The sequence below is a fragment of the Cajanus cajan genome, chromosome 7, assembly GCF_000230855.2.
Source record: "Cajanus cajan strain Asha chromosome 7, NIPB_CcT2T_4, whole genome shotgun sequence".
NCBI lineage: Eukaryota > Viridiplantae > Streptophyta > Magnoliopsida > Fabales > Fabaceae > Cajanus > Cajanus cajan.
In genome coordinates this window covers 43,204,554-43,229,300 of record NC_138523.1, presented here as the reverse complement: position 1 = coordinate 43,229,300, position 24,747 = coordinate 43,204,554, and the positions used below count along the sequence as shown (strand labels likewise).

The 24,747-nt window shown below is 31.0% G+C and overlaps 2 protein-coding genes and 1 non-coding gene across 3 annotated transcripts; 2 read left to right on the top strand and 1 right to left on the bottom strand.

Annotated features, from left to right (window-relative positions):
* Positions 1-10,675: 10,675 nt before the first annotated feature.
* On the top strand, positions 10,676-18,884 carry LOC109814405 (topless-related protein 3). The gene is made up of 25 exons (XM_020378822.3): positions 10,676-10,886; positions 10,995-11,076; positions 11,960-12,139; positions 12,241-12,354; positions 12,543-12,701; positions 12,990-13,164; positions 13,274-13,403; positions 13,657-13,772; positions 13,903-14,035; positions 14,142-14,251; positions 14,424-14,493; positions 14,570-14,643; positions 14,714-14,809; positions 14,886-14,978; positions 15,293-15,420; positions 15,549-15,783; positions 15,870-16,037; positions 16,126-16,209; positions 16,645-16,797; positions 16,888-17,178; positions 17,253-17,381; positions 17,474-17,569; positions 17,765-17,947; positions 18,032-18,207; positions 18,471-18,884. Exons 2-25 carry the CDS (start codon positions 10,997-10,999, stop codon positions 18,685-18,687), a joined length of 3,390 nt encoding a protein of 1,129 aa, XP_020234411.1. The 5' UTR covers positions 10,676-10,886; positions 10,995-10,996; the 3' UTR covers positions 18,688-18,884.
* Positions 18,885-20,898: 2,014 nt separating this feature from the next.
* TRNAP-AGG (transfer RNA proline (anticodon AGG)) lies at positions 20,899-20,970 on the bottom strand. The gene has a single exon. It is a non-coding gene; the product is annotated as a tRNA-Pro (tRNA).
* Positions 20,971-21,062: 92 nt separating this feature from the next.
* Positions 21,063-24,635, top strand: LOC109793561 (PRP38 family protein). Its single transcript, XM_083059702.1, has 5 exons — positions 21,063-21,575; positions 21,710-21,800; positions 22,050-22,179; positions 22,284-22,354; positions 23,670-24,635. Exons 1-5 carry the CDS (start codon positions 21,164-21,166, stop codon positions 24,136-24,138), a joined length of 1,173 nt encoding a protein of 390 aa, XP_082915828.1. The 5' UTR covers positions 21,063-21,163; the 3' UTR covers positions 24,139-24,635.
* The last annotated feature ends 112 nt before the right edge of the window (positions 24,636-24,747 follow it).

Below are 24,747 nucleotides of genomic sequence, written 5' to 3'. Positions count from 1 at the left end.
CCCAAAGAATTCATTTGCTAAAATCAAAATTAACAATAAAAGTAAAGGAACAAGTCAAAAATAGCTATAAATACTAAATTGTCTTTCCAATCCCCGGCAACGGCGCCAAAAACTTGTTGAGATTTCCGTTGAAGTGTTTTTGTTATAATTGTAATTTAATTTGATTCAATCAACGGTCTCAAACACGGCAAGTATACCGGCCGTTCAAGTAGTAAAAAATATATCGTATCCACAGGGATTAGAAGATAATATAAGCATTTATTGACTATTCGTGACTAAAGAATAATTCCAATTTGTAGTTTGTCATGTGAATGTGAATTAAAGATCATGACTACTGGAATAAAAATTATACAAACATTTGGTTGTGAGTGGAAAAGGTTAGAAATGATATTGTGAAATTGTGAGGTTGTGGGGTTAGATTTCACCAAACGTTAAACTAATGAATCCTTAATCTCTTGTTAAATTCATTGCTTAGTCAACCCATAAGTTTACTCAAACCTAATCCCTTAGAGAAAGAGCCTAGGTGCGGATATTGAATATCAATCCCTTGAGTACCCAATACCTACACCCGCATTATGGGCTAGGGTTTAAGACTACTAATGGGTCAAGCTCTATCCCTAGATACAATCTCCACTAGGCATATGTTCCAGAACTAATTTCAAAAGTATTTCCCAGTACTCAATGGAACCTTAAATCATGCAAAGGGTGATCAGTCCAAAGCAAGAATTAAGTAAAGAAACAAACACAACAATGAATGAAACAACATGTATATATATCATTGAAAACGTTAGGATTACACTAGAATTCGTTGGTTACATCTAACCCCACACAAAATGGGTGGAACCACTCAAAATTGAGGGCAAAACAAAATAGAGATGAAGGGAGAAATGAAGAAACCGAAGGAAAGACCCACACACGAACAGCTCCAAGCTCCGGGAATCCCTTCCACAGCTCCTAAAACTCGTCCAATGTGTGAATGAGGGAGAAACCCTCGAAAATGGCTTCAAATACGAGCCTGGGAGGTCAGATTAGGGTTTCGCGCCCGGCGCATAAGTCTTCGCGCCCGGCTCAGAGTCTTCTGAGCACTTTCTGCCTCGTTATAAGCCCGGCGCAATTACTTTTACGCCCGGCGCAGTGTCTTCCAGAGACTTTCAAGCATTCTCTGCCTTAGAGCAAGCCCGGCGCAATTCTCTATTAAGCCCGGCGCAATTCGTTCCAGAGAGTATTGAGGTACTCTCTGCCTCGATCACGCCCGGCGTGGTGGAGTCTCTCGCCCGGCGCATGTATGACTTCCAGAAGTCCACTGCTCTGTTCTTCTCAAGCCCGGCGCGGAGTCATCTTGCGCTCGGCGCAGCCACTCTGCTCTGCTCCTTGGCTCCTTATGTTTCCAATCCAAAAGATCTTCAATCCTCAAATCTCTAGCTCAATACCTGCACAAAAAATGAGGTGTATTAAGGTATTGTTAGCTAAAATGGGTTAGCTATATCTGCATAAAAGATGAGTCAAAAAGGGAACAATTATCTTGCAATGGTGCTAAGAATGAGTAGAGTTGTACAATAATTCTCATTCAAAAAGATGTATAATTGAGACTTAACATGCTACCAGCCACCCATGTCCTAATGAGAGGTGCTTATTTCCAACATTTTGAGGATTCCCACATTGAAATCAACAAAATGATGGTTGACAAGGGAAATTATAAATGTCAAGCACAAAAATATGGAATTATATACAGCTAAGTGTGTTCGGGACATTCCAGAAAATTATATTGTTTCGATTGTTGATTGTATGTGTGGAAAACAACTTAAATTTACAAATAGTTTTTTACAAATAAATAAATAAGTTGTTTATAAAAAGTTAAAATTTTAAAATTTATAATTTTTTTATCAGTTTTTTTTATTGTACACTTATATATGACATAAAAATTGATTGTTAGTTGTATTCAAATGAAATTAAATACTTCAATTTTTTTATCAAATTTATCCAAAAAAAAATTTATTATGATTATAATTGATTGTAACAATGATTAATTATACATATAATTAATTATTGAAATAATTTAATTTTTCCAATTTTTTCAAATACATCCCAAGTATAACTAATTATGTTATATTTTATTATAATTAGAATAATTTTTATTTAAATAAATTATTGAAAAGTAATTTAAAAATATTTGATTTCATTTGAATACAAAAAGAAAATTAAACTTTTCAATGCATGTTATAAAAGTCAAGCACAAAAATATGGAATTATATATCACTGTCAAATAAAATACGTAGTAGGAAAATAAAATAATTAAAAAAATGCAGTCATTATTATATGGGTAGAAAATCCTTGCTCATTAATGAATAATGAGGTTTCTCTTGTCCGATTTCTCGTCTAATATTCCAAATTTTATAAAATTATTAAAAGAATGTTTTAATTAAATAAATGATTTTTAAAAAATATTTTAAAGTTTTTAATAATTTTGAGTATTTTTAATTAAATAATAAATATTTGTAAATTTATTCTTTTTAATATTTATTGAAGAAACATATTTTTATGATATCTTTATATATATATATATATTATTTTATTTTTGTTGGAGAATTATGGATTAAATTATAATATTTTACATATTTTATTTTATGTATTATGTATTATTTTATTTTATATTTATTTTAATTAAAAGAGAATGAAGTTAAGTTTTTAAAAGAAAAATTTTAAGAGAAAAGTTGGTTTACATTTTATGCTCTTATTGTTCTTTTTTACTTTTCATACTTTGAAGAAGTCAGAGAATCAGTATGGATGGCAATGGGGTGGGTACGAGTTTCTCTATATTCGTCCCCATCTCTGTCCACATACCCTATACTTATTCTCGTCCCCAAATTTGGCTAATATAAAATTTGTGTTTCTCATCTCTATACTTGTTAGATATTGAGTATATACCCATACTTATCCCATATCCATCTAAAAATTAATTAAATATATTTTACAAGAAAATATAAAAAAAAAATAAGAATTTTAGCATATAATAGTAATTATAAAATTACATTAATTAAGTTTTATTTGACACAAATTAAAAATAGAGTAAGAAATTACATAAATTTTAAGTAAATCCTAAAAAATAAAACTAAATATTTATAAATTTAAAGCAAGTACAAGTATAAGGGCGGGTATGTATATACTCATCCCCGTTCTTATACCTAATTTAATAAATTGGATATTACTTGTACTCGTACTCATGTCTGATCAAATAGAAGTATTTTTGTCAAAGTTGAAATGAGTTCAAACATCACTTACGTGTATGAGTTTACTTGTCATCCTTGAGAATCAGAGATCACTGAATATCACTCCAAAGATTAGTGGTTTGTTCATCGAGTTAAGGAAAGAGTGAGTAGTCTCGCTTTATGCATGAAATATATATTCGATAGTGAAATTAACTCTCAATTTCTTATATGTTCATGTATGTTGTGAGGGAGGAATCCTAGTTTTATCTAAGATTATATGAATTTGTGTTTTGTACTCTTCTTATGTGTGTTATATGTGGTGCTTGAATTGTATGTATAATTAATTTTGTGTAATTTGAATTGTTTGAGAATTTGTGTTTGTAGTTCCTATAAAAAAATCCTTGATTTACAAAGTAAAGTGAAAATTGATGTTCATTGCATGAATACATAAAATTGATGTTAGATTTGAGTAATTGATGGTATAATAGGATAAAATTAAGCTTTAATCATGATTTTTATTGATTGGTTTGGAGTTTTGAGGTTTTAGATTCATATTGTGCGATTTTTTGCACACTCTATAGGCTCCTCATGCGTGTTGGACATCAAATGGGTCACACCAGACTCCAGTTAACATTGTTCCTACGAGGTTTTACTTTAGGCACAGATGCGATAAAGAGGATTTTTTTTTTCCTTTAGACACTAGGCGCAAAAAATGTCATACCTAGCGTGATAATGTAAGAATTAGATTTTGTGATCTTCATATGAATTGTAGTCCTAGATGTTAGCTTTCCAATGTCAATATAAAAATTGTAGATAATTATCTTAATTTTTCAACAAAATTAAGATAAGCTTGATAACATGTATATAGCTATAGATATTGTTTTTGGGCCACACGAGGTCATAGAAAATTTAGTTATAAAATGCAATTTGTGAATAGTGATGATGAATGACTTTACCCATTAAGTATTTAATATTATTAATGGTTTGAGGTACTTATGTTAATGTTTATAAAAAAATAATGAGAAAGAATAATTGTGAATAAGTTATCATGTGAATTGATTGTTAATGACTTTAGGTGATTTGGTAATAACGATATGCCTAAGGTGTTAATGTGTGATGCCGATAACTTACTAGATTAATCAAGTTATTAATATAAATGTTTAGTTTGATGATAATCTCTTAATGATTATGGTCAAAATATTAACATATAATTAGATGATTTCATAATAATCTATCATGAGATGTATCGGGTGATGTTGTGTAACGATTGTGCTTGAAGTAAGAACATGTGACTGTAGTACTAATTGATGTGGATAATTAAGTATCAAATGTCGGGTGTGTATTTATGCTAATTTGAGACATGGTTGATGTAAAGGATGTGAATTGGTATTGGTGTTGACAAATTGTTATGTGTGGATCCTATTAGAAACATGTGATGGCAAATTTTGAAAAATTGCGAATATGCTTCGTGATAATATGATATTGCATTAAGTCTCGTTTGACATGCATCATATGTATACATAACAAATCAGTAAATCGATACATACATACATACATACACACACTTAATTGGCATCACATGCATATGCACATCATAGTTTGTGTGAATTGCATTACATAAGTTAATGTAAATTATCTGATGAAAGTTGTTATAAATTGTGATTGATGTTGTTGTACTATATTTTTATTGGTATATAGTATAATTGTGATAATATTTTGTAATCGTGTATGTGAATGTGTAATCATGTGATAGGTTGTATTGTGACTCAATAGTAGACAATGTTATGATATATACCTTGTTAGTGTCATGTGTTGTTATTGTTATATCATGTTATTACTATAATCTATTATTGTTGTATATCTTGTTGTGTGTTTGACTATCTGACTATATTGTATGTTGTGAGTCAAAGTAAAATGTTTTTTAATTTTTTTTTCTTTTGTTGGTGCTATTATGTTTGTGTTGTAAGTGAGGATCATCATGTGAATGATGAGACTGAAGGTGAGACTTATGTTTTAGGTTAAGTATTGTACTTTAATAAAATATAATATTAGAATTTAATTAGGATTTCATTTTATTAGTTTCTTTATATTTATAATTTCATGTTAAATTTTGTTTTATATAATTGTTATACTAGACAATTATTTAATTTTTTTTTTTGTAATATGTTATTATATGAAAGATTTATCTAAAATAACTTACAGACCTTTATTTAATTAGTAAAATTTACTTTTGGACACTTTTTTATTTTATTATTGTATACACTTATGTAAATATGTAAGATAGATGATGCACATGTCGCATAATATCTATTTTGGTCATAATTTTTAAATTTTTTACACGATTGCTAAATGTTACGATTTTTTATTTTGCATAAATAGGATAAGAACTATATATGTGGTGTCAATATAAACTAGTTTTTATTCATTAAGGTTTCTGTCAAATCACTAATGCATGAGACTTAGATTGGTTAGATATTCATACGAAATTATTTGTACTATATAGCAGTTTTCTTATGGTTATTTTGGGACAATTCGACAGTGTATTTAAACAGAAAAATACAAAATCAAATTGTATGATTAAACTTTCATGCGCAAATTTGGTAAAAGTTTGAGTCAAGGCCCCAGGCAGGATAGAATTAGTTAATTTTTTTAGTAAAGAATTAGACAAATTTAAGCTCGTGAAAAAAGAAGGGTAAAAACCATTGGGCCTTAACTTTCATTTTCAAATTAAATTTAAGACGGCCACGATTCATGGACACGGGTTGGCACCTAATTTTGACAAAGTGGGCAATTCCCACGTGAATGTTTTAAATGCGCAAAGATTTATTTATTTATTTATTTCTAAATTCCAATACGTCTAGGTCTTAGCATATTTGTGTACATCAGAATAAAAGAGATATTTCATACTTTTTAATTTTTAAATTAAAATTAAAAATTAAAAAAGAGATAATTAGGCAGATAGTTATCCAGAAAAATATGAGATTGTAATGTGTAAATGAGTAAAAGAAAAAATCTTGCTTTTTTATAAAAAAATATTTTTAACAATTGATGGATATAATGTGTGTGTAAAAAATTATTGAACACTTGTATGGACTGTTGCGGGTTGCATCAATTGTCCCGTGGCGGAGGCTAGATGGGTCAAGTCACTGTCGAATCATGGCGCTTGGGCTGCTGCGCTCTTAAGTAAAAAGAGTTGCGCCCTGACTATCAGCTATAGTTTTTGGCCTAGTGGTAAGCGCTCGATCCAACATGGACATTTTTCACTTTCCAATTAAAAAAATTAGAGTATGATATTGTTTTTTTAGTTGTTTAACATAATTATAATATAAACACATGTATAATGGTCTGATAAAAATGTAGAAATCAAAATATTTACTAAAGATGTTCAACGGTCAATTTGACTTTTAAATTTAAGGTAAATTAAAGTCTAAATCAATCAATTTTGATTAATTTGATTCAGATTGAATTTACTAAAAAAAATATACAATTTAAATCAAACCAATTAACAATGAATTGATTTGATTCAGATTAATTAATTTTCTTTTAAGAAAAAATGGTAGATATTTATTTTGTTAAAATAAAAATATTTTATTAATAAAATAAGTTTAGGTAAACTTATTTATGAAATAAATAGATTATTTCTTTATATATATGTATTAAATTTGAGTAATATTGATATTTAAGTATGAATATATATATATATATATATATATATATATTAAATGTTTATTATATAAATAGATTTTATAATAAATTATACATATAAATAAATATTATATTTAATATATAAATTATGTTGTCTCTCATTATAATTATAAGTAATAAATTATATATTTTTTGTCATAATTATAAGAAATGGTCAATGGTTCTTAAGGGTATACAACATTTTTACTCTTGATTTATTATTAACTCTTTCTTATATATTTACTCCTTCTATATTCATTGAGTTATAAATACTTACATTAAATATAATAATTATATGAATTTTGACTTATAGTATAATTAATTAAATATCACCAATTTATGTATCTAAAAATAACAAATATAATTATTTTTTTATTGATTTACCATATATTGCTTATAATTAGATTTTAAAATAGTATTATTTTACAATTTCTATAAATAAATGTTTTTTAATATATAAATCATATTTTATATTTATGATAAATATTTTATATTATTACACATTTTTTAATTAATAAATTATTATTTTAAAATGATTAAATTTAATTTAAATATATATATATAATAATAATAATAATATAAATTAAAATAGATAAATATCTAAAAACTCTCTAGTTAAAGAAAGACATCTAAAAGTACCCTTCTAAAAGAAAATTTCCTAATTTTTTTTATTAATAAAATGGCGGAGAGGGAATGCCACTTGCATGACCCCACCCTAAATTGATTTTAAAAACAAAACTTCCGATACAAATTTGAAATGTTAATTTTTATCATTCAATTCAGGTATTATTTTAAATTTTTTACAAATAATCCAAAAAAACATTTAAAAATGTTATTATTTCAAATTTTTAATTTTATTAAAAATATCAAATGTTAATAAAATGAGTAAATTTCACTTTTTCCTAAAAAATATAAATATTATAGTTTTTTCTCTCGATAAATTTTAATATATGACACTTTACTTATTTTTAAATTTTTTTATTAAAGTTATGCTAATTTCTGTTAAAAACAATATATTACCAAAATAAACTTTAGTAACATGCCCTAAAAAAATGTAAATATCATATCACAGTCCTTCTTGTATTAAAATAAATATTTATTTTCTTAAGAATTCAAATATATTATATTTTGATAATTTATCCCTTAATTTACATATATAATTGTTATTTTAAAAATTATAAATTTTACTAAGTTTTAATTATATGTTTTAAAAACATATATATTTTTCATTTTTATTTTTATAAAATATTTTTAAAGTTATATCAAGATAAAAATAATATATATGTATAATAAAATCAAATACAAGCATTAATATAATATTTAATCAATGTAGTTAATGTAATATTTTATGAATATTAAAATAAAATAGTTTTTTTATTATATAGTATTAATCATATATTAAAGACACACATATATATATATATAATATTATTTACTTACTGTTACAAATAAATTAAATAAATTATTATAATAATATCTAAATAAACTAGTGTTTTATAATAATAAAACAATATTTTTTATTTAATTAATATAATTTTAAAATATGCATATTTAATATATAAGTTTTAACTGAATATATTTATATTAAAAATATAAATGAATATAATTATTATAAAATTAATAATTATATGTATATATGTATATATATATATTATTTATATTAATGTACATAAAATTTATTTTATATTTTAATTAAATAATTTAAATTTAAGTATATACCTTGCACTTTTTTAATCATGTGAATGAATGAAATAAAAATATTTTAAAATATATTTTAATTAAAAGTATACTTTTTATGAATAATTAAATTAAATTTTTATTTTAAAATTTCATAATAATTATTCTCTAATGATGTTAAGTTAAATAATATAAATTAATATAATAAGAGATTGATAGTATAGTACTTATCTCTGAGAGATAAAAATGTATTTTATTAAATATTTTAATGTATGAATGATAAAATTTTAAAATCTAAATCTTGAACCCTAAACATATCTTAAATGAAGATAATATAATTTACATTAATGATATTAAGTTAAATAAATTAAATTATATATTTTAACATTAATAACAATATAATACTTTATTTCTCAAGAGAGAATAACATAATTTGCTGTGATAAAAATATTACAATAACATTTTAAAATAACTTTTCAGTATTTCTTTTTATCATAATAATTACAATAAAATTCAAATTTTAAATCTTGTATATATTACCCAAACCTCTACACCAGCTTTAATGATTCAACTTTCAACTAATTATATATCAAGATTTGCTAAACAAATAATATGCATTACTTATTTTAATTAAGATTTAAATATGTTCTTCGTATCTATAAAACAGTTTTGGTTGTAAATATTGAAAATTTTATAGATATGTTTTTGGTTCTTGTAAAATAAGTAAAATTTAGTTTTGATCTTTTTGTGAAATATTTTTTTCTTTAATTTTTTTTAAATTCAAAATTACTGTTTTTTTTTCTAATAATTATTTGAGATAAATAAATAACATTTATTTTAAAGAGTCATACAATTTTTTAAAGTTGTACTAACATGTATCACTGACAAATATAAGTTAAAAACATTTAGGAGTTGTGGATAATTTGAGACAATCACTTGGAGGTTGGATCGTTGGAGTGGTGCATGCGGCTGCGGTTGTGACTTGAGTCTCAACTCTTAGCATTTTTAAGTTTTAACCTAAACTTGTTCCTAGAATCCCAAATGCGTATGGCTATGCGAGGCAGGGCCGCAAGAGCACTAAAGTCTTAAGACTCTTAAGTCTTAATTTTATAAATATTAAATTTTTTTAAAATAATTAAATTAGATATAAATATTAAAATTAGGATTGGGACGGAGACAAGGCGGGTAAGTATATATTTATTCATGTCCCCGTTTTAATATTTTAGATTTTACTCATATCCATACCTAGTCAAACTAGATATTTTTTATTAAAGTTGAGACATGTTCGAATATTATTTATAGCTACGAGTTTATTTGTCATCCCTAATTACAAGAGACCAAAACAACAAGTTAACAAAAAAAAAAAAAATAGAGAGACCAAAATCAAAATTTACTAACTAAATACATATTTAAGTATTTCATTTAATTTTAATTTTATTAATGGAACCATTTTTGTATTTAATATATTTTTTTACATTTAAGTCTTTTATTTAATTTTTATTTATGAAACCATTTGTATTTAATGATTTTTTTTACAGCAGTATTTAATGAATTTTTAAGACTTTAAGAAATAACTTATTGATGTGAAAATTATTGACCTCATTAATACTGGTCATATTACAATTAAGAAAGATCTTACTTTTGAGTCTCAAAGATAGTCCTGCATGCAAGTTTTCGATTATAGAATTATGATTAAGATTTAAGGCATTGACCATAAAGAAATACGCGAGACTATAGGCAAGAACTTAAAAAAAAAAAAAAAAAAAAGAGAGAGAAAGAGAGGACAATGAGATGTGGGGTCAAGAATTGAATTATGCCCTCGTGTATTTGGATCCTTTGAGAAACCGAAGTCCTAAACATATATAAATTAAAAAAAGAAAAAGAAAATAAAAAATTGTTTGTAAGCGAAAGCGACAGCACAAAAGGAAAGGGTGGAGTGGACGTGTGTGGCGAATATTCACTAGATTTGAATTACTAGTTCGATTCCGCAACACTATGCCATGGTCTTATCATGCAAGAAATGATAAGTTCATATGATAAGCACTTGTGCTTATGAAATAAGTAGATGTACTTATGTCTGATGGGTCAGTAGAAAAAGAGACCTTGTACAACGCATCGAAGACAGCGAGACCAAGTCTCTCTTCTCTCTCCTCCTCTTATCCGCAGCCTTTCAAACCCTAGAAAATCTCGAATTCCGAGCCCTTATATATAATCCTCAGGGCTCTAAATTCTTTGAGGATTTTCAAGTTTAATGAGTTCGGATTTCGAGTTGAGGTGAAGAGGGGGAGAGTTTCTGTGAGTCACATCTGATTTGTCGTGGTGGGTAGAATTTGAATTTGAGTTAGGTTCGGTTTTTGTATTGCTTGTGTTTAAAGATCAGGATTCGGAGATTGAAATTAACGGTGCGGTTTCAAATTTGACTTTCAGATATGACTTCTCTGAGCAGAGAATTGGTGTTTCTCATACTCCAATTTTTGGAGGAGGAGAAATTCAAGGAGTCGGTACACAAGTGAGCACTCTGCTATTTCCCCCCTTTCTCTCTAAGTTATACATGTCTCTGATTTTAGGTTTGGATGTGATTTGCTTTGAATTTGAAATGTGACAATTCTGTTTTTGCGTCCTATTTTGACTCTTTGTGTTATAATTAGGGAATTAGTGTTTGGAAATGAGATGAAAAAAATTGAGAATAAGGGGACAAAGAACTTATCCATGACGAATTAACCTTGTTTTTTCTCTTGTAATTTACAATTTGGACCGTGAGTTGCGGTATTTCTGTGTTGCTTTGCAGTGTATTTTATCTACTTGACTGAGTTTTGTGTCAGGGTTCAATTACTCTTTGGTCATCCATGTTCCGACAAATCTCCATTTTATATGTTATTTGGTTGGGGCCATACATTAATTTCTCCTTGGTTACCGGCTTCATGTCTGATTAAAAAGGGCTTTAGTCCCAACAAGTCTTTTCAAAATTATAAGAGTTTATATTTATATATATATATATATATATATATATATATATTTTTTTTTTTTAATTTCTTAAACTGGCCTCCTGAAACATCAAAGTGTTGTTCTTTCTTTGTTGCTGTTACTCCACTTTGCTTTATGAATTGGGGAAACAATTAACTACTTAAGTATTTGAAAGCTGAACTTGTAAACCTTTTATGGGTAATAAGCCTCTGTTCCTTTCATTCAAAAAGCTTACTTATATAATGTTCTTCTTATTTGGAGAGTTGAATTGAGATGATAAAAATATAAATTGAAGACTCTCTCTCCGCCTCCAATTAAGGTTTTTAGTTTTTTGAGGATTTTTTTTATATTTGTAATAGTTTTCATTATCATATGGCATCAACTCAGCTGTTCATGTCACTCTTTTAAATGCTTCTTAACATGTGCAGGCTTGAGAAAGAATCGGGGTTCTTTTTCAACATGAAGTACTTTGAGGAGAAAGTGCAGGCTGGTGAGTGGGAAGAGGTTGAGAAGTACTTATCAGGGTTTACCAAAGTTGATGATAATAGATACTCGATGAAAATATTCTTTGAAATTAGAAAGCAGAAATATCTTGAAGCGCTTGATCGGTATGTGGAACTTTGTATCTTTTTAAAAGAATTTCTAAATGTATATTTGCTTGTTATGAAACTTCACATCTTGTTTTGCCTCTGGTGTTTCACAATTTCAGGCAAGACAAGGCAAAGGCTGTTGAGATATTAGTGGGAGACTTAAAAATGTTCTCCACCTTCAACGAGGAGCTATACAAAGAGATAACCCAGTTATTAACTCTTAATAATTTCAGGTAATATCTTGGATATGTGATGTAATAAAATGCATTGGTTGTCAGTGCCTTCTCTCGACTGTTAAGTAGATGAGACTGTTAATCTGATTCATATCTCAAATCTTTGTGAATCTTGATTAACAACAACTCAACTAATTAAGTGGTAAGCTTGACTTGACAATTGAATGGTATTTTGTTTCACATAACAGGGAGAATGAGCAGCTGTCCAAGTATGGTGACACCAAAACTGCTCGAAGCATTATGTTGATAGAGCTAAAAAAACTCATAGAGGCAAATCCTCTTTTCCGTGATAAGCTTATCTTTCCTACCCTTAAGTCATCAAGACTGAGAACCTTAATCAATCAAAGGTATAAATGATTAACCAAACTAAACTTTCTACTGACTCTATCTATTTTGTTATGCCCTTTCATTCTCTTTTGCATAGTTGGTTTTTGTCTTTTACTCTTTTTGACTCATGCCACTTTGGAGCAAAAGTAAAATCATGTGGCGTTGTTTTTTGGTCATGTATAATGGTATATTCCATATTTTGTGTGATGTTTTAACTCCTTATAAATTTGAATTTGAATTTTTAGCTTGTTGTGACTTGCTTTTACTTTTTCCCTTTTTTCCACTGAATTTATCTTTTATCAATGCAGTCTAAACTGGCAGCATCAGCTCTGCAAAAACCCAAGGTCAAATCCAGATATAAAGACTTTATTCACAGATCACACATGTGCACCTCCTAATGGTCCTTTAGCACCTACACCTGTTAATCTTCCAATTGCTGCAGTTGCAAAGCCTGCTGCTTATACTCCACTTGGAGCTCATGGTGTATGATACCTTGCATTTCAAACAACTGGTCACCTTGATTTTTAATTGATTGATAATATAATTGTTACTTTGTTGATTAATTAATAATTTGATTTTTTATTTTGTGTAGCCCTTCCCACCTGCTGCTGCAACTGCCAATGCTAATGCTTTGGCTGGTTGGATGGCCAATGCTTCAGCTTCATCATCTGTCCAAGCAGCTGTTGTCACAGCATCAACCATGCCTGTTCCACAGAACCAAGGTTAAAATTGTAGTTGTGCTATCATTTTGAATTAAAACGCCATCCTATTTTTCCCTTGAAATGTACATGGTATGCGCTCGAATATTTTACACTCTTTTGAAAAGGCTGAGTATCATTGGTGTCTTGGAAGTTGCAATTTTGTTTACTTTACTCAGCTAAGTGAACAGGAGAATATATTGATATTAAATAAAATATGCTTGTTCAATAGTTTCACAAGAGGATGTTCTGACTTAAACCTCACTTTTTTAAGCAGTGTCTATCTTGAAACGTCCTAGAACACCTCCTGCAACTCCTGGGATGGTTGATTATCAGAATGCTGATCATGAACAGCTAATGAAAAGGCTTCGTCCTGGTCATTCTGTAGAGGAGGTATCTTTGATGAAATTTTGTTCAATTTAGCTGTGTCTCACATATTTTATGATGCCAGCTGTTTTCTTTTACTTTTGACTTTGTAATGGCTTGTGACTCATGTTAGTGTGGTTTATTTATATAATTTAAGGTTTCTTATCCCTTGGCTCGACAAGCATCTTGGTCGCTTGATGATCTACCAAGAATGGTGACTATGACATTGCATCAGGGATCTTCTGTGACAAGCATGGATTTTCATCCTTCTCATCAAACCTTACTTCTTGGTATTGTTTTCCATGATTTTGTTATGTCTAGTATCTTGGTTGCCAAAATACCAACAAAAAGCATAACTTATTTTTCTTCGAATGGTTATATATTTCCAATGTGTAGTGGGTTCAAATAATGGTGAAATTACCCTCTGGGAACTCAGTTTGCGAGAAAAGTTGGTCTCAAAGCCATTCAAGATATGGGATGTGTCTTCATGCTCATTACCATTTCAGGTTTCATACAGCGCAATATTTCTTGTTGTATATAGTACCCTCAGTTCTCAGTCTGACCCAAGAAAATATGTGCAGCTTAAACTCTCATGGCCACTATATTATTATGCTTAGCCATTAGTCTTGCTGCTCGAGAATTCAGAACCATTTGTAATTAAAGTTGTGAATTTTGCAGGCTGCTGCAGTCAAAGATGCACCTATTTCTGTCAGTCGGGTCACATGGAGCCCTGATGGAAGTTTTGTGGGTATGTATGTTACTTCATGCTTATGAAACCTTTTTGAAGTTGTAAGGTGAATACCTAACTGGTTGCTTTGCTGTAGGTATTGCTTTCACTAAACATTTGATTCACTTGTATGCCTACACTGGATCAAATGAGCTAGCCCATCGTATAGAGGTGAAATTCTTCTAAAAAAATAAAGCTTTGATTTGACTGCAGTTTGATTTACATTTCCTTGTTTATGCAGGTTGATGCTCATGTTGGAGGTGTGAATGACTTGGCCTTTGCTCATCCAAATAAGCAGCTGTGTATCGTGACTTGTGGGGATGATAAGTTGATAAAGGTTCATAAAGCCTCCTCATTTCAGTTTTTGGATTATTTAAAAATTATCATTTTTGTTCTGAAGAAACTTTTAATAGGTATGGGATTTAAATGGACGAAAACTATTCAACTTTGAGGGGCATGAGGCACCTGTATATTCCATTTGTCCCCATCACAAAGAAAACATTCAGGTACAAAGTAGATATCATTATTGAGGCATCTATGATTTCATATGTTTATTATTTTGGAAGGTCTTCAGCTGTATTCCACTTGTTTGAATTTGATAAATTATTAGTCTATTTGGTTATAATTTTTATGTAGTTGTTTTTGCATTAATCATTTAAACATATAAAAAGTGGTTTTATTTATTGTAGTCTTACAAAGTTACAACCCCCTTCCCATTAAAGGCATATATTGGACCCGTTAGATGAGAATATGTATTGATTTAACAAGCTATATATATGTACCCACACATACTCTAAAGGTTGTTTTTGTAACTTTGCAGTTCATATTTTCAACTGCTATTGATGGGAAAATAAAGGCATGGTTATACGACAACGTGGGTTCTAGGGTTGACTATGATGCCCCTGGTCAATGGTGCACTACAATGCTTTACAGTGCTGATGGAACTAGGTAAGCTGGATTTGGATGAGAGTAATTATTCCTTTAAGTGTCATTCTCAATGGATGATTAAGATGTAGTAGTATTATATTAAAGTGTCTTATCATGTCTTTCAATTTATTTTCCCCACCTTTCTCCAGGTTATTTTCTTGTGGGACAAGTAAAGATGGAGAGTCTTTTCTTGTTGAATGGAATGAAAGTGAAGGAGCCATTAAGAGAACATACAATGGATTCAGAAAAAAATCTGCTGGTGTTGTGCAGTTTGACACAACCCAAAATCGCTTTTTGGCTGCAGGTGAAGATGCTCAAGTTAAGTTTTGGGACATGGACAATATTAATCCTCTAATAAGCATTGATGCTGATGGAGGATTACAGGTTGGTATTTATAACTTTTTGAAGTCTTGTGGAGTATAACTACACTTCATAAAATATCCCTCATATAATTTTATGAATTTGTGCAGGGCCTTCCACGCTTGAGATTCAACAAGGAAGGAAATATTCTTGCTGTTACTACTGTGGACAATGGATTCAAGATACTTGCTAATGCTGCTGGTCTCAGATCTTTAAGAACAATCGAAACTCCAGCATTTGAAGCCTTGAGGTCACCCATTGAATCAGCTGCAATCAAGGTAGTGGTGCAGTTTAAATATTTGCTTGTATCCTGATGTTTAGATCATATTATGTATGTTTACTATCCACTTTGTTTATGTTATGTAGGTATCTGGCTCTTCTACTGTTAATGTTAGTCCTGTCAACTGTAAAGTGGAAAGAAGCTCCCCTGTCAGGCCTTCTCCAATTCTTGTATGAACTTGACTTTGTGTGTTTAATGATCATTAATGCATTATTATGATGTTAGCATAATGATGTTGATGTGTTTCATTTCTATACACACACACACACTAGCATGTGGACTATAGTTTGATCCTTGTATTCTTTTTTATAATGTGCTTAATTCAATGATGCAATACCCTTGCATACAATGGTGGACCATCTTTTGAATACTCCTGCTTTCCACTTTTGGGGGAACATCCTATTTCATATTGTGGGTCTACTATTAGATCCAAAAGGCATACATCAATTTGTTTTACTTTATGATTTAGTGTCTGTATTCCTTTGTGAAATAACTTGGCTAATTGTAATTTGTACCTTTTTATAAAGTTACATATGATTTGTGAATTATTTACTGCACCTTAATATGTGTTTGCTCATGCATTGGTTTTGGCCTTTTCAATCAAGAATGGAGTTGATCCTATGGGCCGAAGTGTAGAGAAACCAAGAACTGTGGAAGATGTAATAGATAGAGCTAAACCATGGCAACTATCTGAAATTCTGGATCCTGTCCAATGTCGGTCAGTTACTATGCCTGACAGCACAGATTCTTCCAGCAAGGTGTGTTGACTGTTTGATTATATGAGATTGCCATTATTCTACTGCAAAGTCTGTTCTGTGCACTGTTTTGATTCTGTGATCCATGCATAGGTTGTTAGACTTCTATATACAAACTCTGGCGTTGGTATTTTGGCCCTTGGTTCAAATGGTATCCAGAAGCTTTGGAAATGGGCTCGCAATGAACAGAATCCAACAGGGAAGGCTACTGCTAGTGTTGTTCCACAGCATTGGCAACCCAACAGTGGCCTTGTTATGACTAATGATATCTCGGGTGTCAACCTTGAAGAAGCAGTCCCTTGCATTGCACTTTCAAAAAATGACTCGTATGTTATGTCTGCCTGCGGTGGAAAGGTTTCCCTATTTAACATGATGACATTCAAGGTGTGTGTCTGGATATGCAACTCTGATATTCCATTTATTTGTTTAGTTTATTGATTACTTTACTTTTTTTATAGGTAATGACAACATTCATGGCACCGCCTCCTGCTTCTACCTTCCTAGCTTTCCATCCGCAGGATAACAACATTATTGCCATTGGGATGGAGGATTCAACCATTCACATCTATAATGTCAGAGTGGATGAGGTGATTACTTTCTCTCTACCTACTTGTTTTCTCATTTTGATAATTATTTCTAACAATCTTACCATTTATTTCCCTTTTGGGTGTATGTCTAGGTGAAATCAAAATTGAAGGGTCACCAGAAGCGTATTACTGGTTTAGCTTTTTCAACCAATCTTAACATACTGGTTTCATCTGGTGCTGATGCTCACGTAAGTTTTTTAACTGTTCTCCTTTCATACAATATTCAAAGTGGCATGGAAAACCTTTCAAAGTGGATGCACTTTATGCAAGTTTTTTGTTGCTTGCTGCACTTGCTGGATTTTTTTTTGTCCTTTTCTTTTTTGGGCACTAGAGTTAAAGAACCCGTGTTTTACTCATATTTGTGCCTCTATTATATCATACAGCTTTGTGTGTGGAATATTGATACATGGGAGAAAAGAAAATCAATTCCAATACAACTACCAGCAGGAAAGTCATCTGTTGGTGATACACGTGTACAGTTCCATTCCGATCAACTTCGCTTATTGGTAGTCCATGAGACTCAGTTAGCAATATATGATGCCTCTAAGATGGAACGCATTCGGCAGGTATGAATATTCATCTATTGTTGATAAAGCTACTCGTTTCTGACAAAACTAAAATTGAGATATACTCATATTCCTTTGCCGCAGTGGGTTCCCCAAGATGTTCTGCCTGCCCCAATATCATATGCAGCTTATTCCTGCAACAGTCAGTTAATATATGCTGCATTTTGTGATGCCAACATTGGTGTTTTTGATGCTGATAGCTTGAGGCTCAGATGTCGTATTGCACCACCAATATGCTTGTCACCGGCAGCTTTAAGTGGGTAAGTTTCAATTCAGTGATCTGTACTCAATTAAAGAGAGTAACACACTATTCTCTACACACTTACAATTATCGAGTAGATTTCATGTCAGTCCCTCCAAATAATCTTCTCCACTCTTTATTTAGCAAGTCCCACATAAAAATTCACCTAATAAATAATTATATTGCCAACATTTTCTCATGTATTAAATATTGAACATTTGTTCAAAGGTTGCTTTTGTGAAACGGTGAGCTTGATAGTTGATCCTTGCTTGTGTATTGCAGAAGTCAAGCTGTGTATCCTCTTGTGGTTGCGGCTCATCCACTAGAAGCTAACCAGTTTGCTGTTGGGTTGACGGATGGATCTGTGAAAGTGATAGAACCCTCTGAATCAGAGGGTAAGTGGGGAACATCCCCACCTATGGACAATGGAATATTGAATGGTAGGGCAGGATCATCATCTACAACAAGCAACCACACGGCTGATCAGGCCCAAAGATAAGATCAATTGTATTATACTAGTGTAGTTCTTCTCATCTGTAATTTTATCAGCTTAGGTGTTTAGATTTTCATTCACCAATATGTCTCATCAAATATCAGTTCAGCTTGAACATAAAATGGTAAATGCCTAGACGTATACTCGTGTATACCTTAATTTATTTTATTTAACTCAATTTTATTGTTTATATTTAGTTGTAATGTTCTTGTTTCTTGCTAACAAGCGTATGTGTCAATTTTCCTTGCCTTGTGTCACTTTATAATTATTGGAATTAAAAATGTTGGAGAAAATTCCACCCCCAAATTATTTTTTTCAATATTATTTATTTATTTATCTTTAGACTTTCCATGCCCTCTAAATTCAATTTTGTGAAAGGCATTTTTTTTCTCGAGATGTGTGATTTTGACATTGAAAAGGCATATTTTTCTCACATTCTTTAAAATTAATTATAATTAAATTTTTTATATTATTTTTTTTCTTTTTTCTCTAAAAGTTAGTTGCATATATTAGCATTTTCAAAGTTTTCTTTTCTATTTTTGTAATCTAAACGTAAACTGTTTATGTTACGTTAATTATTTTCAAAATCACTTTGGCAAAACTCACAATTGTACCGGTAGAAATTTATGAAATTATTGTACCAATTCATTTTCTTTACAGTATCATATTTTCAAATCTCAACTATGATTTATTACAACGTGTGTAAAGTTTATTCAGTATTTTCTAAATAAAATTTAACGTGTATAACTGAATCTTTACTAAGATTATTTTATACTAATAGCAATGTTCTATCCTTTGGTGTACGCATTTGTTGGAAAATTTTGTTTTTCAACCTTACTAATGACCAATTTATTGAGGTATTAATTTTTTGAAAGGAACTGATCTCATACTATATTTTTCTCTTAAAAATTACTGATGTAATTTGATTTTTCTACAATGATTCTTATTAATTTTATGTTCAAGCTAATTAAATTAATTTTTCATTTCTTTTAAATACTTGCAATTTTTTTTTCATCTAGATTTAAAAATATTCAAATTGCACACTACAAGAAACTCGGTGATTCTATTTTAAAGAGAACGCAGACCCTGCTGTACAATATTGGGTGAATTCAGGATACACTCTGTATAAGAATGAAATCTGTAAATTCATATAAAATCTATATAAAAATCTTTCTTACATTTTTTTTTATCTTTAGTTATATATATATATATATATTTATCTTTTTTTTTATATACACATAATAAAAAGCACACACCAAAATCAAAGAGAAATTTTTTGTTTTACTATATAATATTCAAAAACATTTTCCTTATTAAATTCAAAGATAAACATTTTATGTTCCTATTTAATCATCAAAAAATTATTTTCCTTTATTTAATGTTTTCATATGCTTGAAATCCTTTTTTGAGGATAACAAAATTACTGGATTTCATTTATAACTTGTTCTACAATACAAAAAGGTATGTGGCTAAAGTCAACAAGGCCAACTTAAAATTCAGTCACTTTAACTAAATTGTAAGCAACTGAGTTTGCTTACTTCGGAGAGAAACTGACCATATAATTATTAAGCCTACTGAGAATTAATAAACAATTTTGAATAATAACACCAAACTCTGTTAGATCAGTTTGACGACTGTTCATGCTATGGATATACTTGAAATTCTAACAAGCTAAAAACAAGTACATCTCGCCATTTGTAATGTGAGTATATTTATTATCAGTGGCTTAAATATTAGATACTACAGTATTAATAATTATATTTATTCTATGATTAACGTTTACCTTAAAAAAAGTTACTTAGTAGTTAGTGAATCATATAAATAAATTTTGTTATCTAATCATTAAGAATATATGATATGGTTTAAGAAGAGAGAAAAACAGAAAAATAATAAAGCATAAAAATGCATTTTACTCAAATGGAAAATCTACTTACAAAAGTACACATGGTGACTTTTATAGTCAATCTTAATGATACTAAAATTTTATATCTATGATATCAATAATTAATTTGTGGTATCCTAATTCCTAATCGTTAGATTTTAGGTGTAAATATAACATTTATTTTTTGAACCAAGGTATGATAATATTTAACTTGCATAGAAAATAATAAATGTTAGTAGATTAAAAAAAAAAAAATTGGTTAAAATTTGAAAATTTGGTTACGTGAGTCGTGACCCAACAATGGGTTAGTAAAACCGTAAAAAGACAAATATACGGGGGCATTCCGAGAATTGAACTCGGGACCTCTCGCACCCTAAGCGAGAATCATACCACTAGACCAAATGCCCTTTACGATGTTATTATCATATTTTTAAAAATAAGTACATATAAGCGTAATGCACCGTTTTAAAATAAAAATAAATCTCTTATTACATAATCGAATTACATCAATCATTCATGGTCCTGATCCTGAATAGGGTTAGGGCTAGGGCTAGGGTTTACATAATCGAATTCCCGCGACGGTGCATTCGAGCATAATCGATGGCGAATCGCACGGATCCAGCAGCAAAGAGCATCAGAGGGACGAACCCTCAGAACCTGGTGGAGAAGATTCTCCGATCGAAGATCTATCAAAACACATACTGGAAGGAGCAATGCTTCGGCTTAACGGCGGAGACGTTGGTGGACAAGGCCATGGAGCTGGACCACCTCGGCGGAACCTACGGCGGCAACCGCAAACCCACTCCCTTCATGTGCCTCGTCATGAAGATGCTCCAGATTCAGCCCGAGAAAGAAATCGTCATCGAGTTCATCAAGAACGAGGATTACAAATACGTTAGGATTCTCGGCGCTTTCTACTTGCGTCTCACTGGATCTGACATTGACGTCTACCGCTACCTCGAGCCCTTATACAATGACTATCGCAAACTCAGGCGAAAGCTACCTGATGGACGTGAGTTTCTTATCGGTTTTTTTTTCGACGTGATTCTGGATAAGCTAATGTTAAACCAAATACCAAACACGCGCTCATTCTTTGTTGATTTTATCGCTTGCTTCTTAGGCTAATTTGTTGCTTTTGATTTGCAGAGTTTGCATTGACGCACGTGGACGAGGTCATCGATGAACTTCTCACAAAGGATTACTCCTGTGATATTGCTTTGCCACGCGTCAAGAGGAGGTATTTTTCTATTTTCTCTGTTGGAATATGTAGTTTTGAGGATTCTTATTTTTGTGTATACATTTAATTTGGAATTGCGCTTTGCGCAAATTTCCCTGGTTGTTTTGCTATGCATAAATATGGTCTTAACGATGTCATTTTGGGTTATGATTTTTGGGGGATGTGAAATTAGTACTTTAAAACAGAGATTACGAGTGTGTGTTTTTTTTGTGTGAAGATGTTTAGTTCTCGTCTTATGTTTTGTTATAGGTGGACTCTTGAATCTCTGGGTTCATTAGAACCTAGACGAAGTGCACTTGAAGAAGATTTTGAGGAGGAAGAAGAGAAAGAGGATAATGACCAGCCTGCTGATGAGATTGAAGATAGGGCTTATGAGAAGGTGCTTCCCTTTCTTTCCTAATTAAAATATTATCTTATTTTTTGAATGTTTAAATAAATTTAATTCGTTGTGATGTTGTGGTTTAATTATTGAATGATTTGCAGGATTATTATCGTGGGCGAAGCCCTACAAGGGAAAGAGATAGGGACAGGAGACGTGATAGTCATAGATACAGGTACTGTTCTTCCTTTGCAAGTGTTTTGTAATTGTAACTTTGTGTGCATTGATGTAGATGTGAATCTTGTCACTGAAAAAAGCTTTTCTGTTACCTTCAAATTGCATTTTTTGTTTTTCATCAACTTCTTTTTGGTAATGTAGGACAGGAGTGTATCTTGGCCGTTTGGTCTAAAGCCTCTCATTAATTGTAGTCTTCTTCTTATAATAATGTGATTCTAGGAGAATTTTGAGCTTTATTTACAATAGATATGAATACTTTATGCTGGAAGCTGTTTTTGAATTTGAATAAGGTTACACTTCTATTTCCACTTTGGCATTCAGAGCCATCTGTGGTATGCAACTGCTTCCTATAGTAAGGTTCAATGATCCTGCCAGGTTTCTCTGCACTGACAGTGTGCAGTGAGAAGTATGATGGATCAAACAGTTATGTTGCATGGTTAGATGGTGCTCCACAAGCATGGTCTTGTATATAGAGTTGGGTTTACTCATTTAAATGTTTATTGGGTCATCTTGGTCATTTTTAAAATGGCAAGTTACTATTCTTGATTGTCAACTTTGTTGTGTTGTTTCCGTATGCATTGCTTTTTCTACGAGGTTACTCTTGAAGAGCTGTCTGCAATATCTGAATCTTGTGTGAAAGTTTTGTATAATAATATAAATAGAAATTTCATTTGGCAAGATTAGGAAAACTGAGGGATCGTAGAAATATAAGAAATCCTCCTGAAACATGGGGGGAAAAAAATAAAGCATGATTCACCAAAAAAGAAGCTAGAGAAACTGAGAAAGCACATAAAAATACAATATCAGAAAGCACATAGGCTGAAGCTCTATCATAGCCCTATCAATCATTGAGCATTATGAAAATGTTGTAGGTTAAATTTTCTGTCTTCAGCATGGTAGTTTGGAATCCCACGCCAACAATATGTGGCTGAGCTATATGAAACTGAGTTGCTTGCATGTTTCTTGTTGGTGAAGCATTATGGTATGAGGTGATCATTATACGCCATTTTAAGAACCCATGACTTGCTCATTCATCTGAATGGTGATTTAATTGCTGCTAGTTGTTAAAACACGGGTTACTTGGCATTATTGTTTATTCATGGTCTTACTTGATGTTGTCATGACTCATGATCTTTAAAATTTTGTACGTATCATTAAAGTGATATTATGTTGGTTATCAGATATCAGTTGTCTCTTTCTGACCTTGTAATGAAGTGACCATATTTTAAAATGGACATGTTCTGTCATTAGTGATTTTAATTTACTTATTATCAAGATTACAATTCATTTACTTTTTAATGTTCTTTTTATAGGGATCGTGACTATGACAGAGACTATGATAGAGATTACGATCGAGAGCGCGGACGTGGCCGAGATAGAGACAGAGATAGAGACAGGGACAGAGATAGGGAGAGGGACAGAGACAGGGACCGATATCGACTTAGGGAAGAAAAAGATTATGGACGTGAGAGAGAGGGTAGGGAGCGGGAGAGGAGAGATAGGGATCGTGATCGTGGAAGACGAAGGAGTCACTCAAGGAGTCGAAGTAGGAGTAGGGATCGCAAAGAACATGATGGTGGGGACTACCGAAAAAGACATTCTCGGAGTAGTGTAAGTCCTAGAAGACACGGAGATGGACTTGAGGATGGTGAGCCAAAGAAGAAGAAGGAGAAGAAAGAAAAGAAAGAAAAGAAGGATGATGGAACTGACCACCCAGATCCAGAGATTGCAGAAGCAAACAAGCTACGAGCAGCTCTAGGTTTGAAACCATTGAGGGTCTGATCTGAGTAGTGTGGCATGAATTTGGTCTGTGGGTTTTAAACCACTGAGAATATCCAAACATAAGGTGTTAAATACCATGTTACCTTGTGGCACTTGATGCTGCCGCTTGCTTTTTCCGTACTTCCCTGAGTGGCAGTCATCAAGTCAAAAGGCTGAGTTTGTTCGTCAGAGTGCTTCTTTTGCTGCATTAGCTCGTGTTCGCTTGTCCATAGCCTTATTTTAATTACCTTTATTTTAATGAGACCATATCCATAGCCCCTGGCATGAAATTATAACTGCAGAAACTATCAGCGGCCTTGTCTTTGCCGCATATAAATATTGATCAAATATATGGATTGAATGTTCAGAGAATACGGCAAGCGTTGGTTTGTGGATATTTGGATAAAGTTTATTGTGCACTTGTTTTTTATTTTTATTTTTAGGGTGATGTGTAATATAAAATACAATTCACAAAATTTTATGAAACCTTTCATTTACAATGATGGGAATTACAGACATATATGGCACTCTGCCGCAAGGCTATGTTCGGATTGTTGGTAGAGAATGGAATGAATCGGAGCATAACAGGGCGTGTCATTTCCTTTTTTGTTCAACTTATAATAGTAGAAT